Source organism: Mycteria americana, chromosome 12 (assembly GCF_035582795.1).
Source record: "Mycteria americana isolate JAX WOST 10 ecotype Jacksonville Zoo and Gardens chromosome 12, USCA_MyAme_1.0, whole genome shotgun sequence".
Lineage (NCBI taxonomy): Eukaryota > Metazoa > Chordata > Aves > Ciconiiformes > Ciconiidae > Mycteria > Mycteria americana.
In genome coordinates, this window is record NC_134376.1 from 16,813,618 (window position 1) to 16,830,720 (window position 17,103).

Here is a 17,103-nt window from a genome sequence, read left to right on the forward strand (position 1 = left end):
AAAATGAAATACAGTATAAACATAAGTGACAAAACAATAAAGTACGGAACAAAATAAAGACTGTTAAGACTACAATACTGATGAGTCAGAAGCAAAAAGCTTGCAAACACAAGGCTATCTGGATGACATTCAATCATTCCGGGTTCCACCAATTCTGCCCCACATCAATTAATAAATCTATGGCAGGGTAAGAGAAGAGAACTTATCACCCTCTTACAAAGCCTAAGGAGAAAACAGCTCTCTGTTCTTTGTCCGATTCGTTTGTCATTCTGATGAACAAAGGAACAGTGATAAATCCTCTTCTCTTACCCTGCCATAGGTTTATTAGCTGATGTGGGGCAGAATCAGTGGAACACAGATCATTCAATGTACTTTTATTTCACTGATACTGGGAACCATCAGTTATGGTGCATATATACACAAACCTTCTCTCTCAACATGGAATCTACTTCAGATTTGTCATCAGATAGGGATATGTCATTGTCACAGGCAGAATGGCTCTCAGGCTCCGGGAGGACTTTCAGAAGTTTCTTCTGTTGTCTGAAACATACATATTCTTTTATGTGTTACTTCCTCATAATTCTTGTATTTTTAAGAAATAGTTTTGTTGGTGCAAAGGTGAAAGAGATGATAGGATGAACCCACATGCCCCACGGAAGAATCCCATGTACCCCCACGCTGAATGACAACTGTTGCAGCATCCCACCTTAGACACACAGTTTGGTTAAAAGACTGGGCTCCAGTTCTCAGCTGGTTCTGAGGCAGTCTGAGAAAGTAATACATAGGTAATATACAGACAAACAGAGGGAGATGTTGGCAGTTGCCTGATCCACAGGGACTGGCCCAAGGCTGGAACCTTCTCCCTGATATGCTACTACTTGCATGATGTCTCAGGTATCTAAAGATTATCAGGTATAGTGGTACTACCCTACACCTGGTGGTATATTGAAAAATATCTCTTCAAAAAAGGGCGCTAGCCTTAAAGGAAATATATATACCTGCTTCCAAAAGAACAAATTCTCTCAACAGCTTTTGTCACTGCAGTCCTTGTCTGGCTTTTTTCTGGAGGTTGAGCCATTGCAGAAACAACAGATGAAACAGAAAATTTCTTCTAAGTAAGAAAAAGATTAACATGTTTCATGCACATTGTTCTCCACATACCAACGAGTATCAGTCTGCATCTCTGGAATAAATAAGAGTTTGGGCCCAGCTCTGGTCTTAGCTAACCTTAGCTAATCTGTAACTCTATACTGAGTTAAAGCACATTTAACAGAATTGGTCTTGATTTGCAATGAAAGAGCTGAGCTTGCAGCTTGATCTTCTATGTGGAAGAAAAGTAACATAAAAGCATTCTCTGATGACTATTAAATATATATATACACATATGTCTGAAATCTCATTGTATACATTTGGCAGGACTCAGAGTTGGCCAAAGCTTTGGCACAGGTCTGCCTAGACTTTCTCCTTCTCCAAACAAGGATCATAAAGACTTTTAAACCCCAAAAGGCTCAGTTTTATTAGAATAAAATCTTGATTTATTTTTTTAAATACAGAACTATCAGTAGTGAGTATCTAAGACAAAACAGAGGAAAAGTCCTGCAGTTCTTAAAATGCTCTGGGCTCTTTCTCTGCCTGTACCCCATTTTGTAAGTATACCCTGCTCCTTTTGTCATTTTTCCTACAAATTTGCTGGTAGCTTCTGTCAGAGACAGAATACTCAGCACAGTGAACAACTAGTCAGATGAGGAATGGCAGTCCTTCTGTTCTTAGGTCATTTCCATTTCTATAATTTTTGAAGAGTAAGAGAACTTTAAAATGCTTAGAAGTTAATTACTTTTTTGGTATTAAAATTAATTACTTTTTTGGTATTAAAATTCTGCATTGTTATATGTTGAAATATCAAAGGCCAAGTTCCACAATCCTTTAATTGTGTAAGCAAAATTAAATTACTTCTGGAAGATCATTTAGGTCAGCTTTAAGACTGAGAACTCACAGTGGGTTTTTGAAACTCCATCTCAACTGTCAGGGTAAAATTATGTCTATTTTAAGTATTATTTCATTATTTTTCATTTAAGCACAACAATATTAAAATTAGTCCTAATGTTAGCAGGAAGATATATTATGTGAGAATATTCAATGGAATTTGTTCTCTCAATCACAAAGCTATAAATATCTCAAAAACAAGAGGAATAAGATTAAAAAGTTGACGTAGATGGTGAAATCATACGTAAAGTACTTACCTATAGTAAAAGAACAGTTTAACCTTTGCTCGTAACCAAAACTCCCCAGAAACCTAACGCTGGCTCAGCAATGACAGTGGATACATATTCATCACAGCATCAACTCACAACTTCAGGGAGCATCAGCTTAGGTTAAAGTAGTCAGCCGCCTTGGAAACTCTCAGAATTCAAATTAGGAACTCCAAGAATATCTAGGCATATGTCTTTTTCTTCCTATAAGAATGAGTCTCCTAAACACCAAACTGGAAGCAGACTTTGAATCCATGAACACTGTCCATAACAGATGGTTTTGTAAATTTCAGTTTATGCTCAAATTTCTTTAGGCACTTTCTTTCTGTTAGGAGAACTGAATTACTGGTTATGCTCAAAGTTTAGCTAGGATTGTCAACACAAACCTCCTTATTCTTCAACTTAACGAGGAATAATGGTCTGACCTGAATCAGAAGGGAATGGATTTTTGTTGATTTCCTTGTTTATAAGACGGTTTTAATTGCTTTTAAACATGGTTGTTGGAGATAAGAGATGTACACACATGGGTGCAGAAACCCCATACTAGCTCCTCCTCACTAAGAGCCAGCAGCGTATATGACAGCTCTGCTCCAAAAGCAGAGCATGCATTAACAGGGAACAGTGCCCATATTAATGAGTCCGATAGGAAGGTAGGATTTATTGGTATGGAAATCATACATTATCTTATTTAAGAAGCTTCCAGAATGAAAATGGCTCAACCGGGCCTGCAGCTGTGCGTTTGACTGTATAGACATATCATGTGACTCGTCTATCAGTTGCTCAGTGATCCCTGAAATCAAGAGAGAGCTGTGGGATGCTATCCTAAGGAAGCAGATTAAAGAAAACCACCCTATGGAAGAATAATGCAAATTCAATTACACTTAAGAGGCATCACCATTCATTCATACCTAATCTTAATGTATAAGAAATTGTAATTCATGGGAGTTTTGCTACTTGATCAAACAGCCCTTTTCTGTATTTTGCCATACCTTTTGAGGGCTCGTGGAAACTGTCTGCCTTTGCAGATCTCTCTGCAAGACTTCATTTTCAATTTGCATTGCTTTAACCACAGCTGAAACTGAGAGATCAGGATCCTTCTCGCACGCATTCTTTCGAGTTGCTGAAAGCGGTCTTTCTGGTCGACTTAATGGTCCTGCCACCAAAAGAAGGAAGGAATGTTCATTTGTCTGGACATATAAGTAGGGAACATTTACAATAGGGTACATCTGAGACATCCGATTTAGTTACTGACACAGGGCTTTGCTAGCAGTCTGTAACCATCCCAAGCGAGGCTGAATTGCTCCAATTTGTTTTTATATTAAGATTCCAGGTCCCATCTACTTTAGACAACAGCTGAAACAGTGTCATAAGAGGAGGAAAACTGGCAAATGAGAAACATAATTTTTATGCTTTAAGATTTTTTGTACTTGCTTTGTTCAGGCATTTAATGGAAAAGCCTTGTAACAGTTCATTGAAAAAAGAAGTATATATAATTTCAGTACACCAGAATTTTTCAATGTAACTGGGGTGTTCAGCTATTTTGGAGGAATCCCCAGAGTCTTCTAGCAAAACAAGGAGAGTCAGAAGTTGCTATTTGCAAGACAAATAAATGACTTTATCACTTAAGTAGTCACCAAAATGCCCACAGGCATCCCAGTCTTCCCAAACATCATGGAGAAATAGAAACGACACAGTCTATAAACAGGTTTAAAAGAAAGGAACTAAAATTTAACAATAGAGAATCTGAGACTGGACTAAAAGAGAAGCACAGTGGTTATACTCAAAAGACAAGCACAGTGGTTACATTCAAGGACTTCAAAAGTCCAGGGAAGAAAAGAGACCGAAGTTGTACAGACATTAAGATCAAGTCAAAATATTGAAGAACATGCTGATATGCAAGCATGCTTATAATGCTGCAGTAAGGTTTACTAAGCAGGAGAGTAAAATGGCAGTGGATGCTAGTAACATGCAGTCTACCTTGAAAAGACAGGAAGTTAAAACTGAATTGAGATTTGCATGCATTCACACTCTAAGCCCTATGCCATCTTCACTTACAAAAACTTTCAACAAGCATTAGTCATCTCTGCAAATACAGGGACAGAATAAAGTCCTTTTTATTTTTCTATACTATACCATCCCTGAGAAATGAATTTAATTTAAGGATTTAAAGTGACAGTTGGACACAAACGGTTCTAACAAGCACTATTATAACCTGAGAAAATGCTACACATATCTTTGGAAAATGGTCAAAGCAAGCATCTGCTCAGACAGATGGTGGGTGAGGGTCTCAGAAGCTACAAAGATGATTTATTCTGAAACCAAAAAGAATTAGCTTCTTTTCCTCAATTTGGTTTTCTGCCAATTAAGAGACTAATATTTTGACTTTTCAAAACCGTTAACTTTATTGCTTTCTTGGGACACATCTGGATTTTGCTTTTTTGAAAAGAGTGTCTTAACTATAGAGTACGGTAAGTCTGAAAACTTTATCTCAGACCTTTTAAAACTCAAGTTCATCAGACTTGTTCAATTAAGGACTCTGCTGGAATAACAACTGCGGCTATGATTTCAGCCCCTAGATTTGGGGTTTGTTTGGGGTTTTTTTAGCCCAGGTAAAGACCACACCTTAGCAGCAGATTCCTAGAATAAGCAGCAGTGCTTTCAAAATGGTTTTCCCCAGCCAGGAAAAACATTTTCCAGTATGGTACTAGATACCAGCATATCTGCACAGCACTGGAGACTGATCTGCAGTGTTCAAGGTGTAATTCAAGTACAGTCCCAAGCAGCAAACAGAGCTCGTTTTGCTGTGCTGTGGAAAACTACACCTTTATTGCTATAAATGCATTGTGTTAAGATCTTCCACCAAAGCGTCAACTGCTAATTTTGAGAAGACACACTTCTGTTAATACCATAGGGAACAGAAGTTTCTCCATGAAGAAAGTGGGAAACACAGAGCAAGCACAAGGACTGAAAGGCAGAGGAAAAAGTCTTATGCTGTGGAAGCAAAAAGAGAAGGAAGGTAGTAAAGATGTAGCAGAAGACTAAAGTATACAAAGTATACAGGCTCTGGACTTTCTCACAATTTTACTTAAGTCAAAACACTTGAGGTCGTAAAACCAACAACAAAAAACCCACCAAAAAAAAAAAGCGCACAACAGCTAAGAAAAGATCACATAATGACAGATGTGTGCTGAAATTACACCTGAGTCAGAGGGGGAAAAAGCATGAAAACTCTCCTTATTGGCATTATATATTCATATTTCTTACTAGAACAAACTCTTTCATGTCTTTCCTGCTGCAAGAACTCAGCAGAGAGTGGCCGAGTGATTTTCTTTTTTACCGCGATTGGTCTGACAGGAATGTACATTTCAGCATTATCTTTTCTTTTTGCCGAGAGAACTCGTAGTGGCTTCACTTCTGCAAGGTAATAAGGGAATAGAAATAACTTGAGAGATATTTAGGAGCAGCCAGCCAGGGAAAACTTATTGGATCTTAACTGCTAAAATTTTGCCACTTTAATTATGCTGGCATAGTTAAAGTGATTACCTCCCTCCTCCCTCCCTTCCACTCATACTGTTCTATTGATGTAGAAGTACATATGCATGGCTTGCAGTGATGTCGTGAAACAAAATGAAATATATTATTATAAGGTACCAGTATACCTCACCTGTACCAGATATTTACCTGCATTACTGTCAAGAAAAGCAAAAATAAAAAAGAAGTCCTGAGTCACTTATTAATATAGTTATACCAAAATAAATTCTTAAAATACAGACTAAGACGTTGTCTTTTTTAGAAGTTTCAAAGGGGGAGAGGGTTGCCTAGTGTAGTTCCTAAGAGTACTTCTTCACTTTTTTATTTGAGAATTATTAATGCCTCCATTGTTTGCATCATAGTGTTGAAACTTCTCTCTGGAAAAAAAATCATGTACTCTCCCAGAGATCTTGTTCTCACTGCTGCTCCATCCCTTGTTCCTATCTCTTCTTCTGCCACCTCTCCCCATTCACACTCCACTCACCTCTATGATCATGAGAGGAACGCTCCTTTATTCAATTCATTCAAAGACTGTTCTCTTAAGTTAAGGAATTAACTATGGATAAGGGGAAAAAAAAAAACAAAAAAAACAAAAAAAACCAAAACCAATGAATGTACCTGAAATGAGTGGGGAGGGAATTTTGAGAAATACTGAATGCAGGTCAAGGTCTGGTTTCTGCCTGAACTCTCTACCTTTAACAAGCTAAACATCTTTGAGACCTAGTGACTGCTTTTGGGTTTGGACATTGAGGTCTCCAAAGGAGAAGACCTAACAAAAAGAAGTGGCTCATAGCCAGATAGATTTGTTTTCTCAAATTAATACATCTTTCATCAGGGATGAATAGCACATGCTATGATGACAGGTATCCAGCACCAAGGATGAGAAATGGAGGAAGTTGAGACTGGGAAGATTTGGCTGCCTGGATTACTGCAAAAACAGTTCAAAAATACATTGAAAAAATAATAATCTCTTGAGAAATCTCACAGTCTGAGACAACCTCAGTTCAAGTGTCTAGGCCCAGTTATGCAAGTGGGTTAACCAGGGCTATATCTTTGTCTTTGCAAAAAATTTCTTAACGCAGTAGTAAGAGGATGCAAGTCTCCCAACTCAGGAGATTAAAACAACAGGTTTGCTGAAGAGCATGAAAACTCATGAAAGTATGGAGTAACCATTAACAATTAACCAGCAGCAATTCCCTTAAAAGTAATGCTCTCAAAGAATTCTTACAGTACTGTAGTAGTGCATAATACACAGAGACTTACTACTTTGATCCTGGTTGAACTCCAACACAGTAAGGGCACCAGAATCAAGGCCAGAGCATCTCCCAGCATCCTGATGTTCAGAAGCTTCTTTCTGCAGTGATCTACTGCTATGCAACTGAAGGCCTCCAAAGCTTGTAATTGTTTCCTCGGTGGGAGATGGTTCTGAAAACACATCCTCTTCAACAGAGTCATAATCATCACTAAGAGAGTCTTCTTCCATCCTTTTCTCTTCTGTACTGAGTTGCAAGCTTCTTCTCAATTTCTGGTACAATTCAAACAGATTTGTCAGAAAAGCTTAAACATGTATTTTAAAATAAACCAATGTGGCTGCCTCTTCCTCCCCTAGGAGAAAGAAAAATCTTCTCATGAACTCAGAGCCATGATGCAGCTAAAAATATTCACATTCCTATGTCGCGTCTTCACTCCTCTGATGAGGATTGTAAAGAAAAATCGTCCTACAACTCCTTTGTTCCTTCTCATCAGAATCTGTGCGGGAAAATTCTGTAGGCCAAGGAATTTTTATGTGCAAAACCAATTTTTAGAAATAAGTTACAAACAGGAGGTAAGTAATGGAGAGGGCAAGGGCATATATTTTTCTGGTCTCACACAGTTAGATTACTGTCGTGGTTTAGCCCCAGCCGGCAGCTAAGCACCACGCAGCCGCTCGCTCACTTCCCCCCCCCGGTGGGATGGGGGAGAGAATCGGAAGAGCAAAAGTAAGAAAACTCGTGGGTTGAGATAAGAACAGTTTAATAACTGGAACAAAATAATAGTAATAATACTAATTAATTATAATGAGAAGGAAAAAAAACAATGAGAGAGAGAGAAAGGAACAAAGCCCAAGGGAGGGAAAAAAGGGGAAAAAATATATTAAAAAAAAATGATACAACCGCTCACCACCCGCCGACCGACGCCCAGCCAGTCCCCGAGCAGTGATCGCTACCCCCCGGCCAACTCCCTCCAGTTTATATACTGGGCATGACATCATATGATATGGAATAGCCCTTTGGTCAGTTTGGATCAACTGTCCTGGCTGTGCCCCCTCCCATTTCTTGGGCACCTGGCAGAGCATGGGGAGCTGAAGGGGGGGGGAAAGTCCTTGACCAATGTTAACACCGCTTAGCGACAGCCAAAACATCAGCGTGTTATCAATATTATTCTTATACTAAAATCCAAAGCACAGCACTATACCAGCTACTAGGAAGAAAATTAAATCTATCCCAGCCGAAACCAGGACAATTACCCTATCTTTTGGCTTGCTATTTGAAGACTAGCTGTAATCCAGACTTTTCCAAATGCCTTCACAAGACTACAAAGCTAATGTAATAGCAACTTCTTTATAAGCAATTGGATAGATGACCTGTCTTGTACACATCTGTACTTCAAAAAACAGTAGAAAAGACTTGTGGTCTAATGGAGTAAGCTTCCAGTTTCCACAGATTTTTTTAAGTGGACACTCTGTAACGGGATTTTAAGCAAAAATTAATCTATTTTGAAATTTACCATTGAAAAAGCTGCCCTGCCTCTCTCAGCATAAGCCACAAACAGTATAGATGATGTTGGAGAGCCTTTTGTTTTTATGAATGTAAAAGGAAAAGACCTTGCATATCTGAAATGCATCTTTTCCTACTTTGTTGGTATTAGAGTTTTGAGATAAGTATAGGTAAGCAAACTGTATGAGTAAAATGAAAACCTGAAGCTATCTTAGGTACAAATGAACTGTGACAGTGTATGTTCAGTTTGCAATGAAAGCTTAAAGCTGCTCTTCTGCTACAGATTACACTTGTTAGGAAATCCATGTTGACAGAAACATATTACAAAGAGCAGGCAAACTTAGGTTCAAAAGAGGGTCTATAAGCAACCTGAGGCTTGATATTGAGCATGTCTTTATGACAGTCGAGACTCGTATTTCTAGCTATTTGACAAGGAATTATACAGGCTTTCTTTTAGTTTGAAACCTCATGACATCTGCGTTGTAACAAGACATTCAAGAAAACATGTTATAGCTTCAGGAAAACCAAGAGTATTTCCATCTGGAATACAAAGAAAAGTGGGATTTTTGTTTAAAATTATTAGCTCACTACTTACACATAAATGATTATAAATATCCATCACTGTAAACAAGTTACTGGTTTGTAGAGCAAAAAAAATCATAAGCTAAAAAGCAATCTAGGAAAGGTAGAAAAATGCAAACTTGGGAAAGAAAAATATGCTTGGGAAGTTTGTTTGATGTCAGTGGTAAGATCTGTAGACAGTTTCATATATAGACGCTACTCCACTAGCCAGAAAAGCTTTATTGATGTCATTAATTGGTTAGGCAGAAAAACATTCATAAATTTTTGTTCATTCATCAATTTTTTTTTTAAGGACAGGACATTTGTGAAGTGTGCTAGAACAAACTGCAATTAGTAAGCAAATGGAAGGCTGAAGTGTCAAACAACAGAGTCAATACAATAACAACCCTTGATGGAAAGCAACTGTATTGATCATAATATTTTAAAAACTTTACTCTGACTTCTGTTAAGTAAAACAATGACATGCAACAATTTTAGCACAATTGTTCAAAAACTAACCTAAACCCAGAGAAACTTGTTATTTAAGCTTTCTCTAACCTGATAGCCAAGAGTGACGTTCATGACAACCATTAAGCGAATGGAAAGAGTCTCCTCTCATGAAATACCTTGGTTCTATTCAACAGAGACAATATTCTACCTCTTTAAATTAGGACTTAACATGTTATAGTGTTGTTGACTCATATTAGATTTTCAAAGTAGTTTTACTTTTCATTTTTTCCTTCTTTATGTCACATCTCATCAATGCAAAATCATCTAGTGAAAGAAACACTATAAACTGGGTTTGCATCTCTAGTCAAGACTGATACCTGGGCCTGTTCACATTTCAATTGACGCTACCATGAACAATAGAAGGCAACTGCCAATTGTACCTGGGAGTAACGGAGAGGATCATCACCATTTGTCTCCACGCTCAGGCTTTCATAAGGTTCAAAATCCTCAGAGTACTCAAGAGGAGGTTTAATGCAGAGTTTAGCCCCCCTTTCTGTTTTAATCTCCACAGTTTTCTGTTAAAAGAAGCATTCAAAGAAATTAGACATCTTTTGTGCTATCAGCAGTATAAAAAGAATAATCACCACATTTTACATAACAATATCTAGATCAAGCAACCTTTTTCCCCTCTGTTCCATAGAAGGTTTCTGTCCTCCCTGAGCTCACCTTTGGGCCCCTGCATTATGGTTTAAGTGCCCTAGTCAAACCCCCTACCTGCTGCTGCTATCCCCAGAGTGGGTCAGGCCCAGCACACATCATGCGTTTGGCACCAAAGTGAGTGCCCATCGGGGTTCACTCCCTCACCTCACCAGGTAAGTGAAAAAACGATAGGAGTAGGGAGATAGCAATCAACAGAACCACCAACATGCAATCTCTTAAAGCGCAGGCAGGTAAAGCAGTGCTGGAGGAACAACCTTATGGCGAAAGCTCTCTAGCCTCTTCTGGGGAATCGGCATGCTTGGGTGCCTCTCTGAAATGCGTCTACACTAATGGAGAACAAACACATGGGGAACAAACAGAAGGAGTTAGAAGCTTGTATCCAGTTACAGGGCTATGACGTCATTGGGATCACAGAGATATGGTGGGATAGCTCACAAGACTGGAGTGCTGCGATGGACGGATACAGGCAGAGGCTCTTTAAGAAAGACAGGCTGAGAAGGTGAGAAGGAATTGTCATCCTTTATGTGAGAGAGAGATGGAATGTATGGAGCTCTGCAAGGAACAGGTCAGGAGCCAGTCAAGAGCTTCTGAGTCAAGACAAGCAGACAGACCAGCATGGGTGCTGTTATAGTGGGTATCTGCTATAGACTTCCTGATCAGGAAGAAGTAGATGAGGCCTTCCTCAAAAAACTGGAAGAATCCACAAGTTCAAAGACCCTTGTCTTCATAGGGTACTTTAACAAACCCAGTATCTGCTGGAAAGACAACACAGCAGGGCTCAAGCAATCTAGGAGATTTCTAGAGTGCACATGGGATTGAGGAGTCAACAAGCAAAGGTGCTCTGCTGGAAATGCTGAGAGAGCTGGGACTCTTCAGCCTGGGGAAGAGAAGGCTCTGGGGGATCTCATCAATGTGCACAAATACCTGACAGGTATCTGCTCACTGACAGGACAAGAGGCAATGAACACAAATTTAAAAAATCATTAAATTCCATTAGAATAGAAGAAAAAAATTTACTGTGAGGGTGGTCAAACACTGGAACAGGTTTCCTAGAGAGGTTATGGAGTCTCCATCTGTAGAGAATTCAAAACCTGGCTGGACACGGTCCTGGGCAACCAGCTCTAGCTGACTCTGCTTGAGCACAGGGATTGGACTAGATGATCTCAAGAGTTCCCTTTCAACCACAATAATTCTGTGATTCTGTAATGTCTATGTATGAAAATGACTACTTGAAGTAATTGCAATTTTTTGAAGATGTATTACTCTTGTGTATAATATAATGAGGGGGAAATGTTACACCATAAGCATTCAAGCACAAAGATTTCTTTGCCTTTGTAAATGTCAGACATGGCTGCGAAAGTGGTTCAAATTAATTTGTTTTACTTCATAATTAGGATGCAATCAAAGTATGCACACTGTCAGTTACTCCGGCATGGCTAAAGAGGGGTAGAAGATTTGAGAAACTCATCTTTCCATACCACAGAATTTCAGTACTCCAAAACATGACAAAAGAGAAAGCAGGAAGTGCTCTCTCAAGGAAGAAAGTTATCTGTAAGTAACTTTTCTTCCCCACTTTTGAACTCTTGTGCAGACATATTCCATGGGGGGAAGTCTCATAAGTGAACGATGGGAAGGGGGAGGACTGTTTCGTTAAAGGTAACATGTGATCCAGAAGTCTGTGCAATGACGTTAAACCTAGTTATCTGGCGTTCATACACTCCTCTACCATTTTGTAAGTGCCAGGAGCAGAGATGCCCCAGAGGGAAGATCTTAAGGCAACCTGGCTTTTGATAGAATGTGTTTTTTCAGTAAGTCTATCTTCCTGCCTCATAGCATACCTTAGCACAGCCTAGGTTTGATGGTTTTGAACATGAATGGCTAGGTCCTCTAGCTATCCAAAAACCCCACAGGGAAAATTACTGGGAAAGTAAACTGCTGTCTGGCACGACCTGCATCTTATTCAGTGGTTGTACATTTCCTTAGCTAAATAATTGCAGTTGTTCATTAAGATACTATAACTCTGCTATCCTCCCATCCAATTGGATAAAAGACTTAAGGTATCATTCTAAGTGAGTCTCAAGTAGTAGCTAGTTTTTAGTATAGCTACCTATATTTGGCTCACTTTCCAATCCAGGCAGAGGAGATACCTCCTTCATTTGGCTCTTGTGATTAGAATGACATAGATTATGACTAGCCACACATTTGGCAAATTTAGCAAACAAGTTCTGACAGGCCAGTATGTAAGCGGTGATCTACTGAGAGAAATAGCAGCTGAGAAAATGAATTCAACTAAGCAGTAAGGGTGATAAATAAAGTGATGCAGCCTTAAAACATGAATGTGCAATATTTGCTGAAAGAAAAGAAAACCTGCATGACATGAACACTTGATCCGCAGTGACACAGACCCCTGATCTCCAATCACTCAAGCATGGACTGGACATCCAGCCAGGGCAATTGCTAATCCAGTAGGATAATCATTTGGGTGACATGTCTCAGTTGTTCAGAATTCACATTTGTTCTGTTAATTAAGTCATACTCCTTGACAGGTTAAGTCAGATCCTTCTTTAGGCCAAAAGAAAAAAAGATCATTGAGGTTTCTCCTGTGAACCAACAACTATGTAGCTAATGGCTCCAAATTTCTTATAGGCAGGGTATTTTTATTATCCGTATGATTTTCCTCTCTTCTGATCTGCAAGAATCTGTCACAAATTACAACTCAAGCTATGCAAATTACACCTCTGTGTCCCTTAATATTACTGCAGGGTGGAGAACAGCAGTGATAGGCAGGGATGTATCTCCAAAATGAGATTCTCCATCCTTTGCACTAGATAAGCTCTCTAGGCTTGTCATCAGAGATGTCAAGCAACAGCTATTCTGCTGGAGGACAGATTGAGCCAATCATGTCAAGGCTGCAAAAGTTTCTGTGATGGATGTCACTGAACCAGACCCTTTCAATGAGATTTGCCTCTTTAGGCTTCAAAGTAGACACAAAACTGGTCAGTCACATTGTCACTCAGTATCCAGACCAAACCAAGACTCAGATTCTATGAGAGTCCCAACTCCCCACTATCTACTAGTTACAACCAATTTCCCCTAAATTTATTTACAATCTAAGAATTAGTTCAAAGATGCATTCTTTCAAACTGTTTCTTACCTGAAGCCAACCTCTGCGTTGTATTTTGCTTGGTGCAGTCTGCGTGCTGCGTTCTTGTAAGTCACTCTCTTCTAGTTGGGCTGCTTTTTCAGAACGTAGAGACAAGAATTAGAAGAGAGAAAATAGAAATACAATATTTGACAATGTACACCTTAGTTCATGTTCTTTTTTTTCCCCCCAAATGAGGACAGAGGAGTAAGTCTTTGACATGTGAATGGTATCAACAACTGAAAAGGCATTCCACTTCAGATAATGGATAGTTGTGTATTAGTAGCAGGAGTTTTGAACCTCTTCAGGGACAGTCATCACCATGTGTATTCAAGAGAATAAACTGTTTAAAGATATATTAGCTTAACAGCAAGTGAAGCCCCACATTCATTGCTATGAAAGTATAGAAATATTTCCTAGAAGAGGGGTGCACATCATTCTAACTCCTAGCTGGGCAGACAGTAAGCTGTCTTAGGAAGCCAACTGAGCCCAGAACCCATGCTACTGAAGGTAGAATCAAATAGACAGGGTCCCAGTGAACAACAGGTGATATGCTGGGTTTACAAAGGAATTGTGTGTATTTACTCTCAAACTAAGGGAACATAAGGTATTGGCAGATTAAACAGAATGTATTAGGTATTTAACATACTGTGCAGAGAAGGATTCTTCATGTACAAGTCATAAATGAAGGACAAACAATCATTTTCCTTCATTTCTAAGGCAAGGAAGAGTTGGTTCCAGAACCTCTGCAAAAATTCTGTGTATGGTCAAGCAGAACTAAGGGTTCCTGTGTTGGAAACGGTCCCAACTTACAGTGGAACAATGGGTTTTTGAGAAGATGCTTTGACTGAGACAAAGAGACAAACATCTTGCAGGTCACACCAGCACCCTCCATGGAGCAAGGACATCACCAACACTCTCAATAGCATCCTAAATAAGAGCATCTCATTTCCTATGTCCAAGACAGATTTACAGCTTCCATTTCTTCTCAGTGGAGAGAAATAGCTGATGCAAAACCTTTTTTCTTTAAGCCATAATTTAATGGTCACCCTAAGCCAGCAGAAACCGGCACTACCAATAAAAGAAGCAGTTGTCCTACAAAGGTCATAGAATCACAGAAAGATTTAGTTTGGAAGGAACCTCTGGAGGTCACCTAGTCCAAGTTTCCATTCAAAGCAGTGTTTACTTCAAAATTAGATCAGGTTGCTCATTACAACCCTCAATACCACATTTTCTTTTTTGGGTTGGACAACGCTATATGCACCTGTGCAGTGAACTGTTCAGAGAACTGATATGAGCAAGTTTTAACTGAGGAAAAACATAAAAGAAAGATTACTTTTAATTGTAGTCACTTGTGCAATCTGGTTCACCATGAGATTGCACAAATGCTGGTACAAGAAGGTAGGAGAGAACAGGCACAGGGTAGGACCGTTCTCGGGGGAACAGTGTATGCTTATGTCAATTTAGAGTGATCATAAAGTCACAGAGCAAGAAGAACAAGATGTTGTTCTATTGCTTCAGCACAAAGTATACATCTCTTAGGCCTGAAACAGGACTAAGAACAGAGGGGAAAAGGACGGGAAGAAACAAGGGAAGAAACAAGGGAAGAAACTCCAGGGAAGAAACAAGATGTATAATATCTTGTTTGGCAAAACAGCCCTTCCAACTAGAGCTCTTGCTACTCCATTAGGCTATTCCTAGATAACTCCAGAAATACTTTGCGGTCATTAGCATTGGTGTGATTAGTATGGGGCTCTTCTGGCACTGAGGGTGAACTGTTCTGAGATTACAATGCTAGAAACATGGTCTGATTCAGTCACTGCTTTGGGACAGAATTGGAAGCATCTTTCACTTTCACTTCCTAAGCAATCCATCTCTTCTAAGCAACTGCTCAGAAGGCCACCCATGTATGCCATAAATGTAAGTAGGAAAAGGGGACAGGGTAGGACTTATGCTACTACTGCTGAGTATTTGGTTCTCAGAATTGTTTGAGTATTTTGTGATGGATTCATGTGACCAGGTCTCTCTAAACCAGGAAAAACAGTAGTTCAAATCCCAGGCAGAAGTTGATGCAGGTGAGCTACTCGTCTGTGCTACAAACATTACTTTAGAACAAAAACATCCTTCTCATGGGATGGATGGGATGTGAATACCAACCACTACCTGCTTCGGCACACAAAATAGGTCCACTGTTGTCGTTCCCTTGGAGACTTGAGCTGACAGTACCTATTCTAGTAGCCAAGGACTGAGTAGTACCTCATCAAAATATTAGTCATAATCAAAGGAGACCCCATGCTACCCTTAAGCCACATCTTTGTGACCACACTGACATTCACTGGAAGTACATACATGGTTGTGAAACTATGTCTGGGTTATACACCCAAAGAAATGATGGTATACCTGGAGACCAGCTTCACTACCTTATAAGCCCATCATTTACTTTAACTGATTTACCAAGCCTAAGTGTAAAAAGTTTATCAATCACTATTATCATGAATTACTCCTAGGGAACACAGACAAAGAAAATAGTCCAGACAAATAGATTTATGATGACACTTTCAGAAACCACAAAGAGGGATTTGTGCCCATTCTGTATTATTAAGTATCACACATTCCTAATTTTTCAGTGAAGACTAATCCTATAGATGGATGCTTTAGAAGTAATAAATGATGCAATAACTCTCATGGGAGATGGATAGGGAAGAAAATTCCGTGCTGTATCTCAGCTAGAAATCATTTCTGTAAGTAAAATCATATTCAATAATTGAGAAGAAATGCCTAGAAATGAAACAGACCACAAAATTGCTAAGGTACTACCCCCAGGCAAGAAGTTTATAAAGATCACCAATTACTCCCACTCTGGACTCTAGTGGTAAAATCAAATGGAAGAGGAAAAATGACAGGATGATGATTTAGTTGATATCTTTCACTGCAGCTACACGTGTTTAAAATAACAACATTGGATAGCTAAGAAACAGCAAAACACTGAGTTCTTTTCTGCAGAGATAATGCTACTGTCTCTAAGTTGATGGAGTTGAGGAAAGGAACAGAGACTGCCACTGAAGTCTTTAAAGGTCCCTAAGACAAGCTTAAGTATTCTACCTGTCCTGGTTTCAGCTGAGATAGAGTTAATTTTCTTTATAGTAGCTGGTGTGGGGCTATGTTTTGGATTTGTGCTGAAAACAGTGTTGATAACACAGGGATGTTTTAGTTGTTGCTAAGTAGTGTTTGCACTAGTCAAGGACTTTTCAGCTTCCCATGCTCTGTCAGGTGCAGAAGTTGGGAGGGGGCACAGCCAAGGTAGTTGATCCAAACTGACCAAAAGGATATCCCACACCATATGACATCATGCTCAGTGTATTAAGCTGGGGAAGAAGAAGGAAGGGGAGGACATTCAGAGAGATGGCGTTTGTCTTCCCAGGTAACCATTGCGCGGGATGGAGCCCTGCTTTCCTGGAGATGGCTGAACACCTGCCTGCCCATGGGAAGGAGTGAATGGATTCTTTGTTTTGCTTTGCTTGCGTGCACGGCTTTTGCTTTACCTGTGAAACTGTCTTTGTCTCAACCCACGAGTTTTCTCACTTTTACTCTTCTGATTCTCTCCCCCATCCCACCAAGGGGGGAGTGAGCGAGCAGCTGGGTGGGGCTTGGTTGCCCGCTGGGGTTAAACCATGACACTACCTTAAGTGAATCA

At 39.5% G+C, this 17,103-nt stretch overlaps 1 protein-coding gene across 12 annotated transcripts in view; it reads right to left on the minus strand.

Moving 5' to 3' along the window:
• Positions 1-17,103, minus strand: part of KATNIP (katanin interacting protein) — a 67,746-nt gene that overhangs the window by 46,002 nt on the left and 4,641 nt on the right. For 10 of the 12 annotated variants that reach the window (XR_012777652.1, XR_012777654.1, XR_012777653.1 and 7 more), the window contains exons 4-10: positions 13,422-13,504; positions 9,988-10,122; positions 7,044-7,305; positions 5,514-5,663; positions 3,239-3,402; positions 999-1,111; positions 426-540 (exon numbers count right to left, since the gene is read on the minus strand). Coding sequence is in view for 8 of the 12 variants with exons in the window: in XM_075515388.1 (XP_075371503.1) it covers positions 426-540; positions 999-1,111; positions 3,239-3,402; positions 5,514-5,663; positions 7,044-7,305; positions 9,988-10,122; positions 13,422-13,504 (1,022 nt within the window). In the remaining 4 variants the exon portion in view is untranslated. The remainder of the gene's footprint in view (positions 1-425; positions 541-998; positions 1,112-3,238; positions 3,403-5,513; positions 5,664-7,043; positions 7,306-9,987; positions 10,123-13,421; positions 13,505-17,103) is intronic. The other 2 variants (XM_075515384.1, XM_075515386.1) reach the window with 2 other exon arrangements.